The following is a 24,876-nucleotide window of genomic DNA, read 5'->3' as shown; positions in this document are numbered from 1 at the left end:
AATCTGTATTTACTTTCTGCTATGAGCTATTAGCTTTTCAGTTTGAATTAATGATTAGGTAAGTAGTAACAGTTTTAAATATTATGTAGTTAGAGAAAATATTTAACTGGTTATTTTAGTTGAAGCCCTATTTAGATCCATATAGATTTACTCTAAACTACAGTGGTACCTCGCAAGACGAATGCCTCGGAAGACGAAAAACTCGCAAAACGAAAGGGTTTTTCGTTTTTTGAGTTGCTTCGCAAGACGGATTTTCCTATGGGCTTGCTTCACAAGACGAAAACGTCTTGCAAGTTTGTTTCCTTTGTCTTGCTAGTTTGTTTCCTTTTTCTTAAAACCGTGCATTCACTTCGAGGAGCAACTCATAGCACGCGGTGTGGTAGCCTTTTTTGAGGTTTTTGAAGACTTTGGTGCTTTTTGAAGCTTTTCCAAAGTCGGTGCTTCGCAAGACGAAAAAATCGCAAGACGAAAAAACTCGCGGAACAAATTAATTTCGTCTTGCGAGTCACCACTGTATAAAAACTACATTGATTTCCATAGATAGATAGACTTGTCCTATAAATTGAAATATATGTGCACTTGATTCCTTTTAATTGACTCAGTTGTATAGTGACTTTAAAAATGGTACCCACTACACACAGTTGTCATGTTGCGGGCACCCATAAGGGCTTTCCCATTTATTTAAATGAAGGACAACATAGTTCTAAAAGAGTAAGAATTGACTCTGCCCTTGAAAGGAATGAGGAAAACCATTCGTGTAAAGTTTTGAGTGAACTAAAGCAACACAGGGTCCAAATTCATATATGCAGTGCAGATTTTAAAAGATAAGCCAGCATTTTTACACAGTATCCATTCAATTTTATTTTATTTATTTTTTATGTTTAGCAGACTGTTGCCTGTTTAGAAAGAGATTGGAAATAGTCTGGCCCAAGTAAAGCTTTTTTGAATAATACTGATTTCTTAAATTCAAGATAAAAAAGGAAATACTACATTTCTCATTTAACTGGTAACTTAACCTAAATAAGCGTCAAATGAAATTTAATATTAGTGTTTTACTTCCAGAACACATTTTTTCCAGAGTAAGGGTTGCTTACCAAATGGCTAATTTCCTGTATGGAAATATGACATTCTTGTAAGAAGCTCATTACATCTTGAATATATTATTATTTATGGAATTTATATACCACCCTATACCCAGAGGTCTCAGGGCGGTTCACAGAACAAAAGCAAAATATAAAACCACAAAATATATAATCAAAATAAAAACAAATATACAGTCATGTCTGATAGATTCAAATGTGTATGTTTTGCTCCATGTACTAGTAGGGGAAACCATCAACCAACTGAGGGGTTTTTTCCTGCACTTCGTGCTTTTGTAGCACAAAATGTACTTTTAGAACTCATGAAATCTGCTATTAAGACATGATATTTGTATTAGAAATTGGCCATGTGTGAAGTGGCCCAGAGTCCTATTGATTTAAATGTAATTTGCTTATAGTTAAAATGTGATTAGGATGACAACCATATCGTGACTATTGTTTAAATTAAAATATTATCTCACTGGAGTAAATGAAGGCTTATTATTTCTGTAGTTAGACTATTTTATGGAAGCTGCAGTTGCATATTTTATATTGGAGAATCTATCTGACTAAAAAATAATTTATTAGCCAAGCTTGAGTTTTTCTTACTGTTGTATCACATAATGTTAGCAGATTCATTAATGTTGTATGTGTTCCATACAATGTATATGCAGAACCTCAGTGGAAGTGTAACTTTTGAAATAAGAGTTTTGGTACCTTATCAGAATTAATCTTCAGTCATATTGTGCCATATTTAACTGCAATTTCCTTTTTGTTTTGATCTGCTTTTCGTTTTCAGTTCAAGTGCAACAGATGATGCAAAATCAGAGGAAACATCTAAATTGGAAAGAGGAAATTCTGCTCTAAGCAAGGTTTTGGAATCCTTATGCTCTTATCATGGGCATCAGATTTTAGCTATGTTGAAATTTTTAATCCAAGAATCGTGTATTGATTCTGTTGGCAGTTGCCAACTGCCGCAAACTATATATTCAGAAGCATCTGAAGATGATATGCACATTCCAGTCTGCAGTTGTGATGGCAACATGCAAATGAAAAGGTGCTGTTTACAAAATCAAAGACCAAATACTTGTTTGCCACCTCTGTCAGTCTCTGTGAAAGACTTAGATCGTTTGTCGTGCCAGTCTGTGACCGTTGGATATGTTAACACAGTGGTAAACAAAGGGAATCCTGTGCCTTCTAGTCCTCCTAGGTGCTGCCTCCAACAGTTAAAGGAGTCTAAGAGCCACACGGCAAGAACAGCACTTTGTACAAATCTCATTTCAGCAGGGCAAAAGATTAACAAAGCTAGCAGAGGCCACAGCCCTTCGCCACCTACATTATCACCTGTGGAAGCTGCTGAATATGATTATTTGGAGGAATCAGTTGAAGGATCTCTAAATAGACTTGAAATGAATCATAGTCAGCCTCCTTCCCTGTCGCGAGCTGAAAGAAGTTGTTCTGTGTGTGAACCGAAAAATAAATTATGCATTGCAGAAGTGGCCGGTAACGTGGATAAGACTTTTCTAAGTGCAAATCAAGAAACTAGCCTTATAAATTCTGATAAGCTTGAAAAAGTTGAAAATGCTGCCGCCTTTCAGGACTTAATGGATCGAATTAATGAGAAATTAAAATCAATCGAAACTACTGATACAGCAAATCTTGCAAAATTATCTAAGAGTGATGGGAGAACAGAATCTGATATTAAATTACAGAGCTTCATAACCTCCCTCTTACATGATGCTAAGGCAAATGATTATAATTTTATGGAGTTGTTGAGCCAGCATGACAAAGAAGCAGAAAATAAAATTATCCAAACACGATTTCGCAAACGGCAAGAAACCTTATTTGCACTGCATAATTCCCCCGATTCATCACTGTTTAAAAGACAATCGTTGCAAATTAAGAGAGAGATAGCCAGTCTGGATGAAACCTTCATAAGGAAAAAGGCAAATTCAAAGAGAAATGTGAAAAATTTTTACAAACTATCGCCAAACAAAAATGAAAATCATAGCACATCAAAAGATCATTCTTTACAAATTAATGAAAATAAATATCAGCTATTTTCTCCCATTAAATCAAAGTCTTTGCCAATAGGTCAAGAAGAGACAGTAGAACTACTTCTGAACAATTCAGAGACCAATTCTGGTTTAATAGCATTTTCAGAAAATTCTTCTACAGGATCCCAAAGCAGCTTGGCTAAAATACATGGAAATTGTGAACTACATATGGATCCAGTCTCTGTGAAGGGAGATGATGATAGGATGTTGGACAGGACCAAACATAATGTAATTCCTCCTATGTGGTGCTCTGTGTATGTGACAAACAATTTTTTATTTCAAAAATCCTCAAACGGGAAAAAAACTAACTGCATGGAAAGAGAAAAAATGCTGAAAGATTTACAGGCCCAAACGTGCAGCAACGAAGATATAAATAAGATTGTACGAAACACAAATCTACACGTTGTTGTAGAGCGTTTGGAAGATACAATAAATATGGCTCAAAAGACTAAAAAGCCATTGTTTAATAGTTATAAAATATCCAGCAAACTGAAAGATACGCACAAGTATGAAGCCAACAATAATGCTAAAAATGGGCTTCTTATTAGCATGAGTGAAAGTGGAAGTACGGGACAATATGTACTGTCACAAGCTCATGCTCCATGTAGCAATAATAGCAAACAGGAATGTCTGCCAACAAAAGAAGAAAAAGTGTCTGATGAAGGATATAAAAGCCTTTTGAAATCACCAGCATTCAATTCAGATACGTTGACTTACCATAATGAGGACTTGCAATCAAGTTCTGATGTGGGAGATAATTCTCCAGCACTAAATTACACTAGTCCTATAAAACTTATGTTCCTTTCAGAGATTAATAGTAGCGAAGGAGTGAAATACACACTAACCTCTGTAAATGATTCCGCTAAATTAAACATTGACCTTTATTCTCTTCAGCGGAAAACAAGTGTGCTGGCAGAAAAACAATTGGAAGCTGCGGATCCTGGTAAAACTGTTTCTCTTGAAAACAGTCCTAAAAAGGAAGTAAATTCTGTTTTTCCTACAGTAATTGCTCATGAAACAAACATTGGTGAGCATAAGCCAAATGAAGATCCTGTAGAACAAAGTGGCAATGGATCCTCTCTGAAAAGAAAACCGGGCCGACCCAAAAAATTAGGTCCTCAAGTTGTGAAGCAGATTAAGCGTCCAATTGGTCGACCGCCAAAGCCTAAGGTAGATGCTGAAAATGCCAATAATATAAGTGATTCCATCAGTGCTAGGAAAAAAAGCGTGAGCTCCAATGCAGAAGTTCTAGAGGACAATAATATTAACAAGAACATTACTGTGACAGTTGTCTTTGGAAGGTCACGAAGGACTAAGAGGTGTGTTTCTGAAAGTAGCCTAAATGTAGTCAGTTTGGTACCAAGTCCTCACAATCATGTTGTATGTGAATCTGATCAAGTGAAGCAGAACTCAGAAACAAGGAATAGTTTGCCAAAAAACAGAAGTATGCAAAATTCTGCTACTGAACGCAAGACCTCTGCATCTGGCTATGAGTATGTTAGGCCTTTAGAGAGCAGCCCAGTAGTGCTACCATCCTATTGCAGCAATATCGTAAGACCTAAACAGAAGCCTTTAAATATAATTAGAAAACCTGGTAGACCAGCAAAAGTAAAAATATCTGGCATATCAGTGACTGTTAACCAGATTTCATCTCAGGAAAGGATAGTGAGTATTAACAGCTGCCTGCCTCCTTTAGAACAAGAGACTGCGTTAGAAAAACATGGGTCTCCTAAGAAGGTTGATCAACAATGCAATAAGTTGGATGTTTCAAAAAGCTATTGGAATGATAAAAGTAAGGATTTTTCGGATGAAATTATTACAATAGCGCCAAGTAAACCTGAAATCCCTTTGAGACAATCTCTTAGAGATAGAAGACCATCGCTGCCTTTCTTACAGTCCTTAGCATCCTCTAACTCACTGTCTTGTAGACGTGCCTTTCTACACAAATCCTATAAGCTCTGTTTGAAAAATGCTAAGAATCAAAAAATAAAACATTCAAACATGGCACCCAAAGATACCTCAGGAAATAAGGCCCCAGAAAAAGCAAAAAAAAGTTCAGAGTATAATAAGTTTAGATTTGTTAATGAAATGTCATCAGATCCCACCATTTCATCAAATTCTTCCCTCAGATGGTGGGATCCTTCCATTTCTAATGATTCCTTGTTAAAAGAACTAAATAGTAGATATGAACAAATAACAAATACTTGGTTGCACGTGAACGGAGAAGAATTTGAAAAATGTCTCTATGATGAGCAGTGTCATATTGAACAAGACTATAGCATTAAAGTATCAAAGCCTTTGGACTCCTGCATGTTACAGCTTGAAAACTCTCCTATAAAAATGCTTTTCCAGAAAAAGTGTAATATAGATGAACTGTGCACATGGTTTATGCAAACTACGGAAACACAGTCACTGGCATTAGTGAGAAAAGCGAACGCTCGCAATCCTGTTGAAGTAATCAGTACCCGGCAATTTAAAATTGGAACAAGACAATGTGATTGTAATACTAGTCCTTTGAGAAAGCACTTTAAAAAATTTGCACTATCCACGCCATCAAAATCAGCGGGAAAGATACAAATCCTACATAAAATAGTCAGGTCTCGAGTCTTAAAGAGGAAACGTAACTTCACTTTAGCTAAATTAAGAAGAACCAAATTTGAGAATTTACAGCACGAACGGTGGAGACAAGTGAAAAAGCTGTATAATCATGGAACAAGTGACTGGAAATCGAAAAAGCAGCATTTGCGATTCTTCTGCCAAAGCCAGTGTTTTGCTAACACAAGTCAGGAAATTAACAACAAAATGAGCACAAGCCATGAGAATGGTACGGTAGACACTAAATCGCCCGCAATTCTTGTAGACTCTCAGAGTAGCACTTCAACTGGAAATGAAATCACAGGTGCATTTTATCAACAGAAAACACAATTGACAGACCTCAGCACAAAGCCTGGCTTGACAAATAATTGTAGACCAAGCGCACAATCCATAGATCACAACCAAAAAAATATCGGGAAATCACATGCCTTTGGTGAAGATGACTGGAAAGACAAAACCTTTAAGGATTGTAGAATATTTTTGAAGAAAATCAACCCGGCTGAAGAGCAGCATTCTTTCAGTAGCACTGTTGTTTGCACTCCGGAGTCTGTAGATCGTAGTGCCAGTCGCGGCTACTTTCAGGGGAAAAGGCACTGTACTTTAAGGTCCCATTCTGCTAAGCAGAGAACGTCTGACAGATGTGAAAAGGATGCTGAGGGAGCTAAGAATTTCAGCTTGGTTAAAGACCTGCATATTGAGCAAGACTGCAAGAAACCAAGCAAGCGTGTCACTTTTGAAGATGGTCCTGCTGAGGTCCCTAAGAAAACAAGCAAGAGGACACAGTACAAGCTCACCAACCTGAAAATCAGAGAAAGGAATACGAGGCAATTATGCAGCACTGGCCAAGTATCAAGTTGTTACTCAAAGTACCAACTAGGTAAGTTTTATTTCACCTCCCCCTCACCCCTATACAAAATCTGTATTAACTTTCCATTAAAATGAGACAAGTGAAAATGCTCAGTACAGAAGAGCATTCTTACTATTTTTACAAAAGTCAGGAATCTACCATTTTAAACGATGCAATGCTAAAAGTGTTTAGCACTGCTTAATGTTTTGCTGTATAAAATTGAATTTCCCATTTGCTTTGAGAGTACAATATTTTCAAGCAGGAATTCCCAAACTGGTCTGCAGATTACAAGCTTCATTGAGGTGGTCCACATTCTGTCTGTGGATTTGTGGTTGAAGGATGGGAGATGACCTATCCGTCACCTTAAATATACTGATTTATAATTGTGTTAATTGCTTCTTTTATTTCTTCAATTGTATTCTTATTGCGTTGCAATTTGAATTCTGTGGAATATAATAAAAATACAATGTATAAGTAATATAAGAAGCATTACTAATGCAATTACTAACCATACAACATCTGACACACTGCATTTGAAATGCTACAACAGGCAGGAAAATCATTAAGTGGTCTTCCAAGACCCTCTGCAATTTTCAAGTTGGATGTTTTAAAGCATTTTGGGCAGAGTCTTGAAAAAGTTGGGCATATACTAAATTCTGCTTCCTTTCAATAAAGTTTAAAGGACACAGTCTTCCTGAAGCAGGAAGCTTGATATATGTGCGAAATGAGACTTCCTTACACAGATACTATGGAAAAAGCATCCATTGGGATACAACTATATCCCCTCCCTACTCTGATAGAGTCCAGCATTATGAAAACAGACTGCTGACCCCTTTAGCAGTTGTGCATGTTCATTTTTCGAGAAAGCAGGGCACACACCAAGTACTACTTGGTGCAGTAGTCTAAGGAAAAGGAATTCAGACAGAGAACTAACAGTACAGAGCTGAAATCTTTTCATTATAAAGGCATAATTAGAAAAGAAGGTTGGATGTGTAATTAAAAATAACATTTAACATGGGTATATAAGAAACAAAAGGAAGATAAAATTTAAATCTTGACTAATTGGGGGGGCTAGTTTCCAGTTATTCAGGATGACAAATTGTAAATTGCAGGGAGGGGAGACACAACCAAATTATATTTAAAAATGAAGAATTATGCTAAATTGGGAAGAGGCTAAAATGTTTAATTGCTTAGCTTATGTCCCTTTTCATTTATCTGTATTATTTCCAAGCCTATATAAACATACGGGGGGGGGGGGCGGTGGAGGGATAACGTGCATATTTTGATTTCTTGAGGACTCTTATCTTGAATGTGTCCTTATGCAATCACTTTGAACCACACTGGTGGGGTGGGGTTTAGATAAATGAACTGTCTATAGCATGAAGTCATTGTTATAAGATGAGCTGCCCATTTTTATATTAATGTTTGTATAAAGAGCTCTCTCATGGCTGCCAGTTTTCTTGGTAGGCTAGAGTTTGCCAGATTGCAACCCCCCCCCCCAATCTTGCCTGTTTATTTAAATCCTAAAACAGGACTGCTGCCCCTCAATGCCCATCCTCTTTACCTATTACAGCAGCTGCACAGCAGCTATGGGGGAAATAAGGAATCAGGAATGAGGCAAAATGATATTGTAGCCACATACTCTGCATGTAAAGGGGCCGGCAAAACCTCATGTTGTAATCTGGCAACTTTAGATATATATATACTTGTGGTGGGGTGGAATTTCAAATTACATAGAAAGCACAGGTGTGTTAAAATTGGCAGCGGCAACAAAATTCTGCTTACTATAATAGCTACTTTTTCAGGCATAGCTTTGTGATATCCTTTTTAAGAAAAAGAAGCTGATAACTTTTTCATAGTCTTTCATTATTTCACTTGAGACTTCTGTTGTGTTGTTTTTGTTCTTTCTCTGTTGTTCATGGTTTTCCATACTTACTAGCATGTAAAGGAAACAAACCATTGCTCGCTGGACAGTGCTGTAACCAGAGTAGACATCATGTCAAATCTGCCTCCGTTTGTAATCCAAAGCTCTGATGGTATTAATTTTAGGCACATAATTAGATTCCACGTGCCCTCTTCTAATGACCGTAAGAAAATGCCTCACTTTAAGTTCATAGTCATGTATTTAGAATATTCATGTTCTTTCTGGTATTATTATTTTTTAAGTATCGAATCGGTGAATAATAAAACAAATTCAGAACCAAACAACAATTCTGAAACAATTAAATATTCAATAAAACCCCATATTACAATTACCAAGACCAGGAATCATTGAACTTGCATCAGAGGCGCAGGGAAATGTGAGTAATTATATAGGCTTTAACAGCTGGCAAAAGCTCTCCAGAAGCCATATCTCGGTGGGGAACTTATTCCACAGACTGAGAGGTCACATAGAGAAGACCCTCCTCCAAGTTGCCACAAATGAAGGTCTGTAGGCAGTGGCATAGTTAATAAGGCCTCCTCTGAACATATTAATCAATGGGCAGAATGGGAGAATGACATATATGTACAATGGCATTTATGTGAAACTTCAGTAATACAACTTAAAGTATCTGTATTGCAGTGCCAAAGTTCTAGTATCAAATTTTCACCAACTGTTTCATGCAGTGGTACTTTTAGGAAAGGGGAGTGTTTCGGTGCAATTATTTTTCAGGGCACCTGTATTTTTGAACAGTTTATTGCTGCTATGCAATTAATGTCTATTTTTTATAAGGAATTAACAATGCAAGCCTCTATATTTTTTACTTAGAAGTAATTCCCATTGACCTCAATGAACTCTGAATTGCCATTCCGCTTCCTTTGATGACCCCATGTTCCAGTATTATCTATTTTCTTCACCCCATGTATAAAGAAAGTTATAAAGCCCTTCTCGTTATCCTTTACTCGCCTTATTAAAACTAGAAAGGGCCAAATGTAAATAACCTTTCCTCATAGAAGTGCTTGTTCCAGCTCCATTATTTTGGGTGCCCTTTTCTGCACCTTTTCCAGCACTACAATGTTATTTTAGAGATACAGCTGCCAGAACTATATCCAGTATTTTGAAGGTGAGTGCACCATTGATTTGTTTAAAGAAATGACATTGTTAGCAGTTTTATTTCACCACACCCCCAAGAGCTGTTTCTCAGTTCAGATCTTGTCGATGTGCATGTTCAACTTATTTACAATGAATTGCCTTTGCCGTGTTAATGCCCATTCACTCTGTTTGGATAGATCTTTTTGGAGCTTGAAAATCCCCTTTCATCTTTACCACCCCAAATAATTTGGTGTTTTCAGAAAATGTCATCATCTCACCTAACTAGATATCTGAGTCCGGGTGGCGCTGTGGGTTAAACCACAGAGCCTAGGACTTGCCGATCAGAAGGTCAGCAGTTTGAATCCCCGCAACGGGGTGAGCTCCTGTTGCTCGGTCCCTGTATCTGCCAACCTAGCAGTTTGAAAGCACGTCATAGTGCAAGTAGACAAATAGGTATCGCTCTGGCGGGAAGGTAAACGGCGTTTTCGTGCTCTGCTCTGGTTCGCCAGAAGCGGCTTAGTCATGCTGGCCACATGACCCGGAAGCTGTACGCCGGCTCCCTCGGCCAATAAAGCGAGATGAGCGCTGCAACCCCAGAGTCGGCCATGACTGCTCCTAATGGTCAGGGGTCCCTTTACCTTTACTATAGCTCCTGGGGGAACCCAACTTCTCTCTCCAATTTGAGAACTGAACATTTATTCCTACTCTTTTGCTTCCTGTTCTTTATCCAGCTACTGTTTCATCCGACAACTTGCCCTCTTGTCATATTGGGGTCACAAAGGAGTCTTTGAGGAGGAACTATCAAAAGAGTATTCAAAGTCCAAGTTCATAGTCTGTATGGTATTGTCCCTGTCCACATGCTAAATGACATCTTCTTTCCTGGATCTCTTTTAAAAATGTATGTTACATTTGGCCGTTTTCCAGTCTTCAGGTACGGAGCTGATTTTAGGGACAAGTTGCATAGTTTTCTTAGTAGACCAGCAATAATAACATTTGAGTTCTTGAAAAGACTCAGGAGGGATAACATTTGCACCTGGTGAATGGTTAATTTTTAATGGGCCAATAAGATCTAGAACTTCTTCTCATTGCCACTATTTGCCTTATTTTAATTTTATTATTTTTATTAAATTTGTATACCACCCTTCATCCGTAGATGCATATAGATCTCAGCCTTAGCTTTGCACACTATCTTTGTGAACATACCAGTTTGGACCTGTTGCTGTTGTACATCTTCCACAGTGAAGACGTACACAAAGAATCAATTCAGTCTCTCTGCAGTCTCCTTTTCTTCTTTCGGTACCCCTTTCACTCCCTTGTTATCCAGCAGTCCAACCACTTTTGTGGCTGGTTTCTTAGTTCCGATGTAGGTAACTACATTTTCTTAATGTTTTTAGCAATATGCTGCTCAGATTCTTCTTTCAGCTCTCTTGTTTGCCTGCATTTCTCTTGCCAGTGTTTGTGTTCCTTTTTTGTCTTCCTATGGGCAAGGCTTCCATCTTCTGAAGGAAGGCTTCTGTAATAGCTTCCTTGATTCTGCTCATTAACCACACTGACATCCTCCAGGATTTGACGCTACCGTTCCTGATCTATGTGAGCTTCTATTCTTGCAGTTTTGAGCAGTTGTTTTGGAAAGAGTTAACACTTGAAGGTGCTTTTCAACTTTGTTTTTACCAGTCTCCCACTTTTACCATTTACCAGTCTGCTCCCTAAATCTCTAGCAAATAAAACAAGTAGCCTCTTCCCTGACATTCCATCTCCTACAAGATATCTGGAGTAGGGCTGGGCGATATATCATCCAACGCCAGTTTGAAATTCACATCTTGATAATTGTTTCATAATATTTGAGCTGGTAATATATCACGAATCACAATGTGTGTAAGGGTTAGGCGATATCCGGTTTTCAACATCGTGGTAGCTCACCAGCTAAACACTGCAATGTTATCACCAGCTAAATATTGCAATCTACCACAATGTCAGAAATAAGGAAGGAACTACACAGAGGCAAACAGAACAATGTCCTGGCAACTGCTACTACTTAAGGGTCTAAAATGGATAAATGACAATATTATCAATCATCACACACTCAGTTTCATCAGCAGGCAAGCCGAGATGCATCCCAACCGGACTTTTGGTTTTGGGCTTGGCTACCAAATGGTGGTATTCAGGACAATTGAAAGTACAGCGATAAGTCATAGTGAATACAAATAATCTGGGACTGCCAGCAGGCCTGCTGGGAGGCAGAAACAGCAGTGGCAGAAGCAGCTTGCCATGACCGCAGTACGCGTGGACAGTAGCGGCAACAACCTGCAAGGCCTCATGGTGGCAGCACAATCAGTGGTGGCCTGCGAGTCCTCGTGGCTTCGGCCACCGTTTCCTGCCACCACTGCCATGACGATGCTTCGCAGGCTGATTATTGTGCCCCTGCTGCCAGGCTGCCAGTGCTTCTGCCATTGCCAGGCTGCTGCCATTTGGGCTGCCTCGTAGGCCTGCTGGCAGTCCCAGATTATTTGTATTCACTATCATCATTTATCAGTTTTAGACCCTTAAGTAGTAGCAGTTGCCAGGACATTGCGTATGGTATTGGCCAGAATAAAAGACATACCCGCAAATAAGCCGCAGCTTTAAATTCAATGCTTATTTGCGGGTGCGGCCCATCTCCTGGCACTACTGCCCTGAACTGGGGGCGGCCGGCGCTGCTGCTTGGTTCCAAGCACACTGCGCACCTGATTCCCGACACTACCACCTCCTGGCACTACCTCCCCATGCCGGCGCCGGGGGGAGGCTTGGGAGCGGCGGGTGGGATATGTGCCGCACCGCTTTGCCAGTAGCTTCCCTCCCTTCCTTATGGCGGCTTGGGAGAGGCGGTCAGGACGGGCGCACTGTCCCACACCCCTGATAGCCCTCATGGCCAGCTGTTTCAGCAGTGATACCGTAAGGTTGTGCATATAAGCCACACTTGTAACTTTTCACAGTTGGAAAATTGTGGCTTATATTTGAGCCAATATAATAGTTCCTTCCTAGTTTCAGATATCGTGATATATTGCGATGTTTAACTGGTGATATATTGCGATATTGAAAACCATTTATCGCCCAGCCCTAATCTGGAGTTTATCTGCTATGAAATATCACACATTTTATGCCGGCAGACCTGACACCTGCACCTGCCAATTGCCCAAGCAACCAATGCTGCTTTGGGTGTGGACTTCCACTAGCCACCCTTTCCTATTATGTTTAACTGCTTTCTGCCACCATCCTCTAATGTGAATTAGAGAAGCAGAACGACTTGCACTTCATTTTGTGATCAGAAGGTAATAGGTCAATGCTTAATCTGAGACCAAAATGTTAATTGTGCAGATTGGTTGATTAATCAATTCATTAGGGTTGGGGGTGGGGTTACTGTCCTTTAACGAAAACATTGCTATAGTTGTTCATTCATTTTTATTTCTTTAAGAAAGAAGTAACACATAAAAACAAAACAGTAGAGTGGCAATGCAAAACACTATAGCTTAGTCTTTAAAAAATACCAGCAAATACTGATAAATTGCTGATGAGTACAATATCAGCAAATCTAGTCTTCTGCAAACCTGTTTATAAGACGTTAAAAATAAAATAGCAATAGGTACTTCGAAATGCGCTGCTGCTTTACAGTTTGACCTTGAATGCCACCAAAATCAGGGTTTATTATTAATAGGGTTTATGTACAAAATGGCTGCAGCAAGTATAGTCAACTAAAATGGACACGATCTGCACCCAAATGTGTGCCACCTGAAAGCACTGCTGCTGACACTCCTGGAGAGGAGCTAGGTTTTCCTTCTCACTGCACCCCTTAACATGGTGCCTCTCTGGAGGAGGCAGAGCTGGAGAGCACAAGTGCACCATTTGTTCCAGTAACAGGTTTTTCCAAATGCTATTTACCACGAGGGGGAGAGGGGGTTACCAAGATCATGATTGGGGTGGGGAGGAGGCAATGGTAATTCCCTGCTCCTCCATATATATGTATATATATATATATATATATATACACACACACACAGTGGTGCCCCGCAAGACGAACGCCTCGCAAGACAGAAAACCCGCTAGACGAAAGGGTTTTCCGTTTTGGAGGCGCTTCGCAAAACGAATTTCCCTATGGGCTTGCTTCACAAGACGAAAATGTATTGCGAGTTCCTGCGGGTTTCCCCCCCCTTTCCCCCCCTTTTTCTAAGCAGCTAAGCTGCTTATCAGCTGATCCGCTAAGCTGATAAGCCGCTAAAAGCTGCTAATAGCGCTAATCTGCTAAGCTGTCAATGGGCTTGCTTCGCAAGGCAAAAAAACCGCTATACGAAGAGACTCACAGAACGGATTAATTTCGTCTTGCGAGGCACCACTGTATATAAACCTGGTTTAAATATAAGCATGGTTGCTTGTCACATTGTTAATGTAACATGCATTAGAATCCCAGCTCATATGCAAAGTTTTAGATAAGACTTGCAAAAGAAAGCTACAGGCATCCCTAACTGGATTATTTGCCTTGTCTACTTTTTCTCTTTTCATCTCATTCTATTTTTTTCCCTCTCATTCTGTTTTTTTGTTAGCTGGGGGCTTGAATCTGCCCCGGAATGCATTGCTGAACTGGGGACAAAAATCATTTTCAAAAGTTTCAATGCCAGTTATTTTTCTACAGCTGTAGGAAAAGATAGAAGCTCTTGGCCTTATTTCAAATACATTAGCTTTGAGTGTGAAATATTGGAATTTACTTAAGATGAGATCCTAAAACAAACACTGGTTGTATATTAAGATGAAATACTAAAACTACATAATTTCTGTTAACACTGATACCCTTTTTAGGGGGGCTAAATAGCCTACATACAAAATCAAGTGGAAAGGGAACAATCAAGCCAAAGTTACTCAGTGGGGCAGTATAATCAGAAAATTGTAGGGACGGTGAGGGTCATCTACTCCAACCTCCTGCAACGCAAGAATCTTTTGGTCAACATGGGGCTTGAACCCATGACCTTGAGATTAAGAGTCTCATGCTCTACCAACTGAGCCATGTTAGTAAATCCATAGGATTTTGAAATGCTTACTTTTAGCGATACAATGCCCTGAATTTTGCCTATCTAAACTAGGAGCAGATTTGATGTCTCTTTAACTGGTCACCATACATTGATCTGTGTAGCTAAAGACCTCCAGAATTCAGCTCCAGATGTGCATGGGCATGTACAAATGGGAAGACGGGTGTATTGGAAGCAGAGGAAGAACTATGACTTGAAAAGCTCGCTTTCTTAATTTTGGTAGTCAGCGCTGTGATTTTGTGGCTTACCTTACGGGCAATGAAGCCTGATAGAATGTTCAAAAATGGATTAATGGACAAAGATATTATTAAGGTGAATTTAGGGGCTACCGCAGCTGATGCTCAGGGAAGACGCTTCTCTGTTCGTCAGCTGTGGAAGCTGGAAGAGCAGCAGGGCTTTGTTGAGCCGCTGACCTGATATATGGGGAAACTTTCCCGCACATCTGCTAAGCAGCCGCAAAAAGCCTCTGGCTTGCAAGGAGACCCTCCCTGGAGCCTAAAGGGGACAACCTCTTTGGGCTCCGAGGAAGGTCTTCTTGGGAGCAGGAGGTGCAGCAGGGCTTTGCCGAGGCTCTTTAGCCTTCCGGTTAACAGCTGACACATGGGAAAACGACTACTGTTAGCTGGAAAGCCCCACTGCACCTCCGACTCTGAAGGAGTCCTCTTCGGGCCCTGGGAAAGGTCGTTTTGTGAGCCAGAGGTTTGTTGAGGTTGCTCGGATCACCTGCTCTCCAGCTCTCACTTCCCATGTGTCTCCAGCTCCTACAAGCCGGAGGGACAAGAGGGGAGCCTTGACCAGCTCAGCTGAGGTGCAGGGAAGCTTTCAACAAGTCTCTGGCTTGCGAGGAGGGTGGGTCTCCTCGCAAACCACTGGGAATCTCTAGGGTGCTCCCCATTTTACATGATTTCGCTGATGCACACTGGGGTTCAGAACATAACCCCTGTGTAAGTGGCTATCTCAAAACAGTGATAAAAGGAATACGCTTCCTTAGATGATGTAAATACCTTAAATTGATAATTTAGGTAATAATATAATTGAGGCAATAATATAAAGTCTTTCAACACTATGTATGTGGCTCCCTTGCAAATCACTGACTGACAAATCCTTAATTTGTAAGCCTTGGACAAAGGTCGGGCCTTACATCCCATTGACTTCAATGGAAAAGATTGAAGAGCATGCATGCTTAACTTTTCCATTGAAATTACTAAGGCCGGATTATTTAATTTAGCTGAACTATAAAGAAAAACAGCATTTGACAAAAATTGCAAAGAATAAATATATTTGTACTGATTAAATGGGTTTTTGTACCATCAGAACCTTCTGCTAAATCTGTGAAGATTGTGAACGCACACACCATTCATACGAAAATGTGTGAAGTCCAGGTCTTAATTTTCTCTTTTTTATAGGACCTCTTAAACCTGTTGGACTGCCTTTGCTGGGAGGATTTGCAAGCAGAGCTGTTGAATACTCCATGATCCCATTTCAGTTGCCTCTTCATGGAAGCTCCCAAGTCTAACAGCAAAACCCATGAGTCGTCAAGATGAGTCCATCTGTCTTGTAGTCCCTGATAAGCATGCAATACTGTGAATGATTGTAAAAACTGAGCAAGCCATTGCTGTAATAACTAAGCAAAACTGCTTTAAAGAGCTAGACACTACCTTTCTGGGGGCTGTTTGGGTTGCTGCCTGGGGTAAGAGCTTCTTCTGATGGTCAGGCATAGTCTTCCCGGAAAGTGGCCTGGGGGACTGTGCCTATTTGTAAGCTTCTTATGACTGACTTCTGAACATGCATGCCAAAATCTCTTTAAAACGGTTAGCCATTCGGTCGTGGTGCCCAGAAGTTGCATGCTGGGTAAACTGGCTTCCTAAAATTCCACCCCACCCCCCAATGCAGAGTAAAATTGCATTGCTGTGTTTTTATGTGACATTTTGTGTGTATCTTAAGATGTATGCGTGGTGTTTTTTTGTTTTTTTAAAAAAAAGACCTTTGGAAGCAACCCTGCCGAAAATAGCAGCTTCAGAAACCTCTCTCTGACGAAGTTGAGATTGCTGTAATGAGCCCTATTTTTATGTATATTTTTTCTTGGTATTAAAATTAGCTTTTTTTTTTTGTCTGCAGAGCTTCCTTAAAATTGTCCCATTGGCAGACAACTTGGTTGACAAGTTGTTTAGTTGGTAAGGGATCTTTACTGGATACTTGGACTTCTGCACTGTTACCTCACCTGAGACAGACTAGCGGGAATGTAACTGTGGAAGCTATGGACTTTAACTAGATGTCATGTGGAGGACTGGGGTTAGCATTGTTGTGTCCTTATTTACCTTAGGGTGGAAAGGGTTTCCCCCAATCTCTGACCCAATCCAGCTCATTAAGCTGGACTCAGGTGAGCATCATAATAGGTGCTCACCTGCAATGGCCTTGCTAGTAGACGCTTGGTTCTCTGCACAGATTCCCCCAGCCCAGGACTACATACTGAGCGCAGAGGGAACTGGGAGTGACTTGAAACGGTTTTGTTCTCGATCAGGACTGATGCTACCCCACGGTGATGAAGTTTGTGTAGCTTGAAATGTGTAGGGTCCCTAGATATTATTCCAGTAATAAATCTACCTCTGCACCGAGCTGTCGATTATTTTCATGTACTTTTGATGGATTTCAAAAGTCTCCAGGTTCATAGCTTGGGGGGGGGGCAGTTCTGTAGATTCAATGGGGGAAAAAGATATACTTCCATGGAGGCTAAACTTATTTCCCTCTCTCGCCCCTCCCCAGAGCTAGACCTGCCAGACTTTCATCAAGCAGAACAGACAATCATGTATAGCTTGGTTCATATTGTAGTCTGCAGCTCTGCTCTTTCTTCCCAGTCTGAGGTATCTGCATGGAAGCACCAAGAAACAGTGTAGCAAGGAGTTTGTGCACATGTATATTACTTGGATGGTGTTTCTTTAGTACTTGAGCATTGCAGTTTATGGTTTAGCTTTGCTTGATAAACTGATTATAAGTTCAGATTTTTTGGGGGGGAGAGGGGAAGTTCAATCCAACATTGTATAATCACAGTAGGCATTTCTTTTTTAAAAAAATAATAATAATAATCATGTGTTCAGCTACTCATCTTGCAGATTATATTTTAAATAAATGTATAAAAATGCCAGAACGTTTTAACATTTTGTAATGATTTCAACCTAAGTAGAATTAGGATTGTTAGATTTGGCAAGAGTAACTATAGGGTTAATCCATCACAGGCTGCTTTTTACAGTATCTGTTTCCGCAGAGTTATGTAAACCTTTGCACTAGAAGGTATAGTTATGCCATCTATAGTGAAAAGGGCACTTATATACCTTTTGAAAGTTGTCAGTCCCGTTGTGTCTTTGCCCTGGTATTTCTGCTCAGATGACCCAAGTTATAAATCTTCAAGTACAGTAATGTTCAGCAATTACATTATTTCCCTCACCAGCCCAATGGGGAGAAGGAAATTCTTTTCCCCCAGCAGAGGTTGATGGAGGGATTCCATGAGCAGAGTATGCACAGATCCCTGAATGTGCATGGCTGATAGATATAGGGGACTTCATTCCCCCAAAGCAGCCATTTGATATAGTAGAATGGTCTGCACAGTGCACATAGAAACCTGTCCACAAATTATCCTCTTCAGGACTATGCCATCTTTTTTAGAAGTCAGGTACTGCCTAAGATAGAGGAAGATCTAGTTCATATTTACAGACCAGGATGTGCATGCTTATATATAGGCTGTAGAAGTATGCAGAGTAAATCATTGGGTGGAATGCAGTTAATTTACTCAGTGTAATCCTATAGAAATGAAAGGATGTGGCTAACTTAGGTCACTTAATATCACTGGATCTTCTCAAGAGTAAAATGAAGTTGAATAACATCCTATGCATTTGGCCATGCGAGAGCTTGAAGTGGCCTACAAGGATGCATTAAAAGCACAAAGCTCAAATATAGAGTAATACATATGTTTGGAGATTAGTAATACAGCTTGCACTTATGTATTTTTGTAAATAAGCTGATTTGGCCATAAAGGATGCTTGCTTTCCATGGGATCTTTAGGTTTGGATTGTCATGAATGTTAATTAGAGCAGAAGATTATGCAGTTACAAACCATGGCTTTCTGGGTCTTGGTGTTGGCAACTACACTCTGAATTATTATTATTATTATTATTAATAGTAGTAGGAGGAGGTACTACCTATCCTTCACCCTAAGGTTTCAGGGTGGGTTACAACCATTAAAATACAATTCTTAAAATAGTTTAAAACTCTTTGCAATCACAGAAATAAGATGGATCCTAAAAATATACATATTGGGTATCAAAAGAGGTGTTTACAGCATTTGCTAGAACAGTATGATTTAGATGTGTGGGGATGGAGTTCCACAACTTAGGAGCTGCAATAGAAGATGCCCTCTCCCGGGCTGTTGCCACCCCCAAGCTTCTGAGGGTAGCGGAATAACAAAAAAGGCCCCCTCTGCTGACCTTAACACCTGAGAGGGTCTGTAGAGAAGGAAATGATATTTCAGGTATTTGGGACCTGAGTAGTTTAGGGCTTTTAAACACCTTGCACCTTGGATTGGGCCTAGAAAAGAACTGGCAACCAGTTCAACTGTTTTAAAACTGGAGTCATATGAGATCTGAACTGAACTGGTAGCACTGCATTTAGACCAATTGAAGTTTCCAAGTTGTCTTCAGGGACAGCCCCACACATTGCAATACTCCAATCTGGATGTTACCAGAGCATGGAGTACAGTGGCCAAGCCATTTCTATCCAAACAGAACCTTAACTGGAGAATCAGCCAAAACTAGAAAAAAACAAACCCATCCCTAGTCCTCGCAAATCCCCTGAGCCTCCAGTGCCACCATTCAATTCATGAGTACCTGGTACCCCATCCAAGAGTTTTGAATGTAGGCCACCGTTTTTAAAAGTTGGATTTCAATGGTTGGAATTAGTCGATGGTCGCCTTTGGCCTTTTTCCCAACGGCAGACATGCAGACTCATTCCTGTATGACATTTGGATTCCACCAGCCCAGTTCCTATACTGTTTGATCTGAATCTGTTCTGAACATGTACACGGTTTTAGGTGTAGCAGCTAGCGTAGGACTTATATGAGTTAAAATCTCAGTGTGGCACTGGCTTACTTAAGCGAAGTCTTGATCATAATTAGTCGCACCAGTGGTGTATAGCTAGTGACCCATCCTGTAGATGCACAACACAACAGCCTATACTATAGCTGTCCCCAAATGCAACTCTTGACATTTCTCCATAAAAAAGAAACAGCCACTCATTTATAGGAGAAAATAACATGTAGTGTAACTATACCTTTCAACATATGTGCAACTTAACATACGAAGTAAAATATATCTTGCTGCTTAATTGCACAGAAAAGCCAGGCTCTTTATAAGGGAATGTCATCACCTGGAAGCATGGTGTTCAATGGCTAAGAGCATTCCTTCATTCTTCTTTTTGAGCTAAAATTATGCAACTGCTAGTAAGTTCATCTGAAAGGTGCTAAACCCAGGCACTTCATCCAGTTACCTAAAAAAATATTTCTGTATTTTCTGTGGTTTTAGTGAAACATTGAAAATGTTTGCTGGCAGATGTACAGGTGCATTAAAAATACTGTTGAGCATAGCATATAGAGCCTGTACAAACACAACTTAGTTCCAGTTGAGTTTCAGTTACCCAAGTCTATTGGAAACATAGTAGTAAGTGTGTAGAGGTACAAAGGTCCTTCTCACACACCCTTTGAAATATTTGCAGAAATCACTTTCAAGCACTGCACTCTCAGATCATCAATCCATGCTACTTAGATTAGCTGCAAAGACGTCTAATAGTTGCCTGTTCCATCTACTACTGCCACCAGAGAATAAACATGATATAGAAAGTATAATAATTTGAAGTGTACAGGACAGGCTCTACATTAAAAGCAAGCAAATACCGTAATGTATAATAGCAAAACAAAAATAAGGTTGGAACCCATTAACTTTAAGTGTAAGCAATCCCTCAAATCCTATACGAAAGCGTTCCCCCACCTTCAGAAGCTTTTATTTTTTTGTGGGGGGAGAAGAGAAATTCTGCAAAAGTCATTCTGCTTGTGGCTCTCAGGATCCAGCCAAATGTATTCCAGAATTGTCCTCATCTCCCTCATTACTGGGAGAGGGTTATGCAAGAGCATACATACATCTGTGCCTTACTACAAGCCAGAGAGCCATGTGTTGTGCAATTTGCAGCAGACTTGAGAAAGTTGTAGCTTTTCCTAAACAGAGATTCACACCCATGACTGCACTAGACGTCTGCACTAGAAGGCAGAATAGGCATGTATTGCAGTTCCAATACATGCACTGAGAAGCCCAAACAGCTTTACCATTGTTAAGTTATTTTATATACGTCTCTAGGTGTACTGAGTAGTAGAGTAAGTCCGTAGCTTGTATTCCAGCGCTGGAAGCAGACAGTTTCTGCCTCTGCAAAGCCCAAGAGGTTTCAACATTTTCCATTTTTAGACGCGTTAATTAAAACTTTGCTCGAAACCACTACACCCTCGTGACATTTTCCAGATAGAGAAGTAGGACACTGCTAATCACTTTGGAGACTCCTGTTCCTGATTGGGAAATCCAATTCCATAGTAGTTGTGAGGTGGGATCTGTGTATGCTCAAATAGCTCAATCCAACAGGACAGGGCAGCACTTAGAAAGCCAAGGAAACCTGATCTTCTGGACAGTGCAATAACAAGTCAGGTTGCTGCATCTACTTTAGATGATAGTTTCAATTTTGAATCTAAATTTAATTCCTGTCCTCCCTCTAACCAGTTTCTACATATGAAATGGAAAACTGGAACATATTTGACACAAGATAAGCACCCAACCTGTGAAAATAATGATGTGCCTTAAATCTACCCATGGAGTAGAAGCTAAGTTTCACAACAGCATCTCTGGTCAGCTGTATAGTTTTTAACCAAAAGCTCAAAGATGAAGAGAACAAGGAGTTTGCAGCTCTTCTTGCACTATTGTTTTGTACATTGTGTGCAATTGTTTTTTTCTGCTGAATAAGCATTTTTGATCATGAGATGACATGCTGGGGTTGTGGCTTCATAGTGAACCATGAACATTGTTAGTTGGCTGTGACTCTTTGCATGTAAATACAAAACAACTTCAGTATAGGTCATAAGAATGAGATACTGTCTTTTTTACAGTATGCTGTATTTCTTTCTATTCTTTTGCCGCTAATGATATATTCTCTGGTTTTATTTCGTGCACAGATGTTAATATATTTATGTAACGTGATGTGTAAAAGTTATTCATACATTCAGTAGATAGTTTACCTTGGTGCAAAGCTGTATAAAAATGCAAAGGGTTTTAAAAATCTTACAGATTATAATTATTAAAATGTATGGTATGCTTTCTAAATCATAATTTTCACCTATTCTATGAAATGTACGTCATTTTTTAAAAAATAATAATAATCTGAAGGGCCATTGATTGTAGAGAAAACAGACTCAGTCATTTCCTAAGCCTTCATTTTATCAACATTTTGCTAAGTGTTTGGTGATGGGGGTGAAAACTTGTAGAAATTACATCAAACTAAGATTAAAATGGTTATAAACTACATTTTGGATTTTCTGTCTTAAAATGGTTACGTTGTCTATAGTTTGTTTTAAAAATAGATTACTTGATACTTTTAGCACACACAGAGAAGGCAGTCCTGGCACCATGTTTTCAAATATGGAGCATATTATATCCTACAGCCAGTTTAAACAATAAATCAATATAATAAATCAACTATTCAATATTCACTCTACAACCAAGATTTCAAAGAAACCCACCTCGTTTCCAAAATACTGCTAATAAAATACAGCAGCATTTTATGCTTTTACACAGCTTTAAGTATTATGAGCACTAACTTTTTTCCCCACCGAAATGTGACAGTTAGTGGATGAGAATTCTAGCACACAAGGTGTACCCAGCACTAATGGATCATTAGCCATCTCTATCACTACTCCCACCACCAATGGTTTCTTTTTAATAACAACATGAGACATCCGAAGGCAGCCCTGTATAGAGAAGCTTTTAAAGGTTTAATGTCCTACTATGTTAAATATGCTGGAAGCCACCTAGGGGCAACCTAGTCAGATGGGCAGAGGAATAATAATTGCAGCAAAATACAGTGGTACCTCGTTCTGGAGGTCTGTTCTTAAACTGAGGTACCATTTTAGCTAATGGGGCCTCCTGCTGCTGCCGTGCCACCACCACGCGATTTCTGTTCTCATCCTGAAGCAAAGTTCTTAACCCGAGGTACTATTTCTGGGTTAGCGGAGTCTGTAACCTGAAGTGTCTGTAACATGAGGTACCACTGTACAGTGGGCACAACTTGAACTGACCTATGTTTCAGATACATCTCAAATATAAAGGCAATGTCTGAGATTTTAAGGTTTGAGACTTTTATGAATTTTATGCCAGTCCGATCTACCAAAATTCTGCATAATATGTTTATAATCCTGCTTTCACCACCACCTTTGAAGCCAAAATAATCTCACAGCCATCAAACTGGTAAAGATGAGCAACATCCAGTACATGTCCTTTATTTCATCTTTTAAGAGAGTTAACTTCAACAGTACATTTATACATTTTGCATGGTAAAAAAACCTCACCTGTAATCCATAAATAGGTTACCACCTGCACCATATGCAAGAAACAGAATGCAGCTTGCAATTAAGCCAGGGTGGGGTCCTTGCAATTAAGCCAGATATGCAACATAACCTCATTAGATAGTACTATTCTCAAATCATCCACATTGTGCACTACTATCAAATCTTAAAAAAAAAAAATGCAGGTCAGAAAAAACACATTTGAAATTAAAGAAGAAAGTATTTGTCTTTGCATACCCAAGTCTAACCATTTACTGCATGTGCACACACAAAAAAGCAGAAAATGTGTTACCGAGCAGGTATGCTTTGCTTTGTTTTTTACATACAATTATTTAAAAGTGGGTTTACATCCAGCTTCTAACTGCACTGCTTTACTTTTCGGTCAATCAATCATTTGTCCAAAAGCTTGGAGAGATTCATTCTGGTTTTTTCAAGAGCTGTTGTTTTTGCTCGGCGTGATGGTCGTGCCAGTGAAACAGATTGTTGATCTTCTTCTTCACTTCAAAGTAACAGGGTTTAGGAATCATTAATCCACACTCGGCCATTTTAAACTAGAAGCAGCACTCATTTATTTGAGTTATTGCAAATTATTGTGTGAAATTCAGCCTTCTTTACCTCTCTGTTCTGGGTCATATGCACCTCTGCTTTATCTGCCCATTCCCACCCCCAGCTGGGGTGAAACTACAGAGATGGCCATATCTTGCATCACCACACAACAAGCAGCACTCGCCTGGGACCAGCATGAAGTATCCCAATAAAGCCTAGGCAGGCTGGTACTGGTAGAGGCCATACAGACCCTAGACCCTAAATTGTTCAGGACTTTCTAAGTAGGTCTGATAACATGCATGAGCTCTTTGGGGAGGAAGGGCAGGTTGCAAAACAAATTAACAATATATGACCTAAGCCGCAAGTGTGGAACCTGCAAGATCAGTACACGGTTACGTAACACCTACAGTGGTGCCTCGCAAGACGAAAATAATTCGTTCCGCGAGTCTCTTCGTCTTGCGGTTTTTTCGTCTTGCGAAGCAACCCTATTAGCGGCTTAGCGCTATTAGCGGCTATTAAAGGCTTAGCGGCTATTAGCGGCTTAGAAAAAGGGGGGGAGCGAAAAGACTCGCAAGACGTTTTCGTCTTGCAAAGCAAGCCCATAGGGAAATTCGTCTTGCGAAGCGCCTCGAAAAACGGAAAACCCTTTCGTCTAGCGGGTTTTTCGTCTTGCGAGGCATTCGTCTTGCGGGGCACCACTGTACCGTATTTTTCACTCCATGAGACGAACTTTTTCCCTCCCAAAAAGTAAGGGGAAATGTCTGTGTGTCTTATGGAGCGAATGCACTGGATGGCAGAGGGATCCCTCGGCTGCCACTGCAGTCGCGAGCTGAGGGATGCCTCCGCAGCCGGAGCCATGGCTCCTGTCCGTCACTCGCTGTAAAGTAGAGCAAGAGCCGCTGACACACTCTGCGCAGCTCTCGCTTTTCTTGCTTTAGAGCAGTGTTTCCCAACCTTGGGCCTCCAGCTGTTTTTGAACTACAATTCCCATCATCCCTGACCACTGGTCTTGCTAGCTAGGGATGATGGGAGTTGTAGGCCAAA

General features: G+C 40.0%; 2 protein-coding genes and 1 long non-coding RNA gene across 7 annotated transcripts in view; 2 read left to right on the top strand and 1 right to left on the bottom strand.

The window, feature by feature from the left end:
- The window catches only part of LOC309350001, a 240,408-nt gene extending 218,942 nt beyond the window's left edge, over positions 1-21,466 (top strand). The window contains exon 2 of the long non-coding RNA XR_014160236.1: positions 20,480-21,466. This is a non-coding gene — a long non-coding RNA (uncharacterized lncRNA). The remainder of the gene's footprint in view (positions 1-20,479) is intronic.
- The window catches only part of LCORL (ligand dependent nuclear receptor corepressor like), a 60,652-nt gene extending 38,405 nt beyond the window's left edge, over positions 1-22,247 (top strand). For 2 of the 4 annotated variants that reach the window (XM_081876181.1, XM_081876180.1), the window contains exons 7-8: positions 1,879-6,608; positions 16,052-21,466. In XM_081876181.1, the coding sequence (XP_081732307.1) occupies positions 1,879-6,608; positions 16,052-16,161 (4,840 nt within the window). In that variant the 3' untranslated portion in view covers positions 16,162-21,466. Of the gene's footprint in view, positions 1-1,878; positions 6,609-16,051 lie in introns of all 4 variants that reach the window. The other 2 variants (XR_014160223.1, XM_081876184.1) reach the window with 2 other exon arrangements.
- A 1,127-nt stretch (positions 22,248-23,374) lies between these two features.
- The window catches only part of NCAPG (non-SMC condensin I complex subunit G), a 37,336-nt gene continuing 35,834 nt past the window's right edge, over positions 23,375-24,876 (bottom strand). For both annotated transcript variants that reach the window (XM_081876210.1, XM_081876211.1), the window contains one exon: positions 23,375-23,785. In XM_081876210.1, the coding sequence (XP_081732336.1) occupies positions 23,677-23,785 (109 nt within the window). In that variant the 3' untranslated portion in view covers positions 23,375-23,676. The remainder of the gene's footprint in view (positions 23,786-24,876) is intronic.

The sequence above is a fragment of the Podarcis erhardii genome, assembly GCF_964252035.2.
Source record: "Podarcis erhardii genome assembly, chromosome: 9".
Lineage (NCBI taxonomy): Eukaryota > Metazoa > Chordata > Lepidosauria > Squamata > Lacertidae > Podarcis > Podarcis erhardii.
Note: the sequence above shows the minus strand (reverse complement) of the source record. Positions and strands in the feature narration are given on the sequence as shown.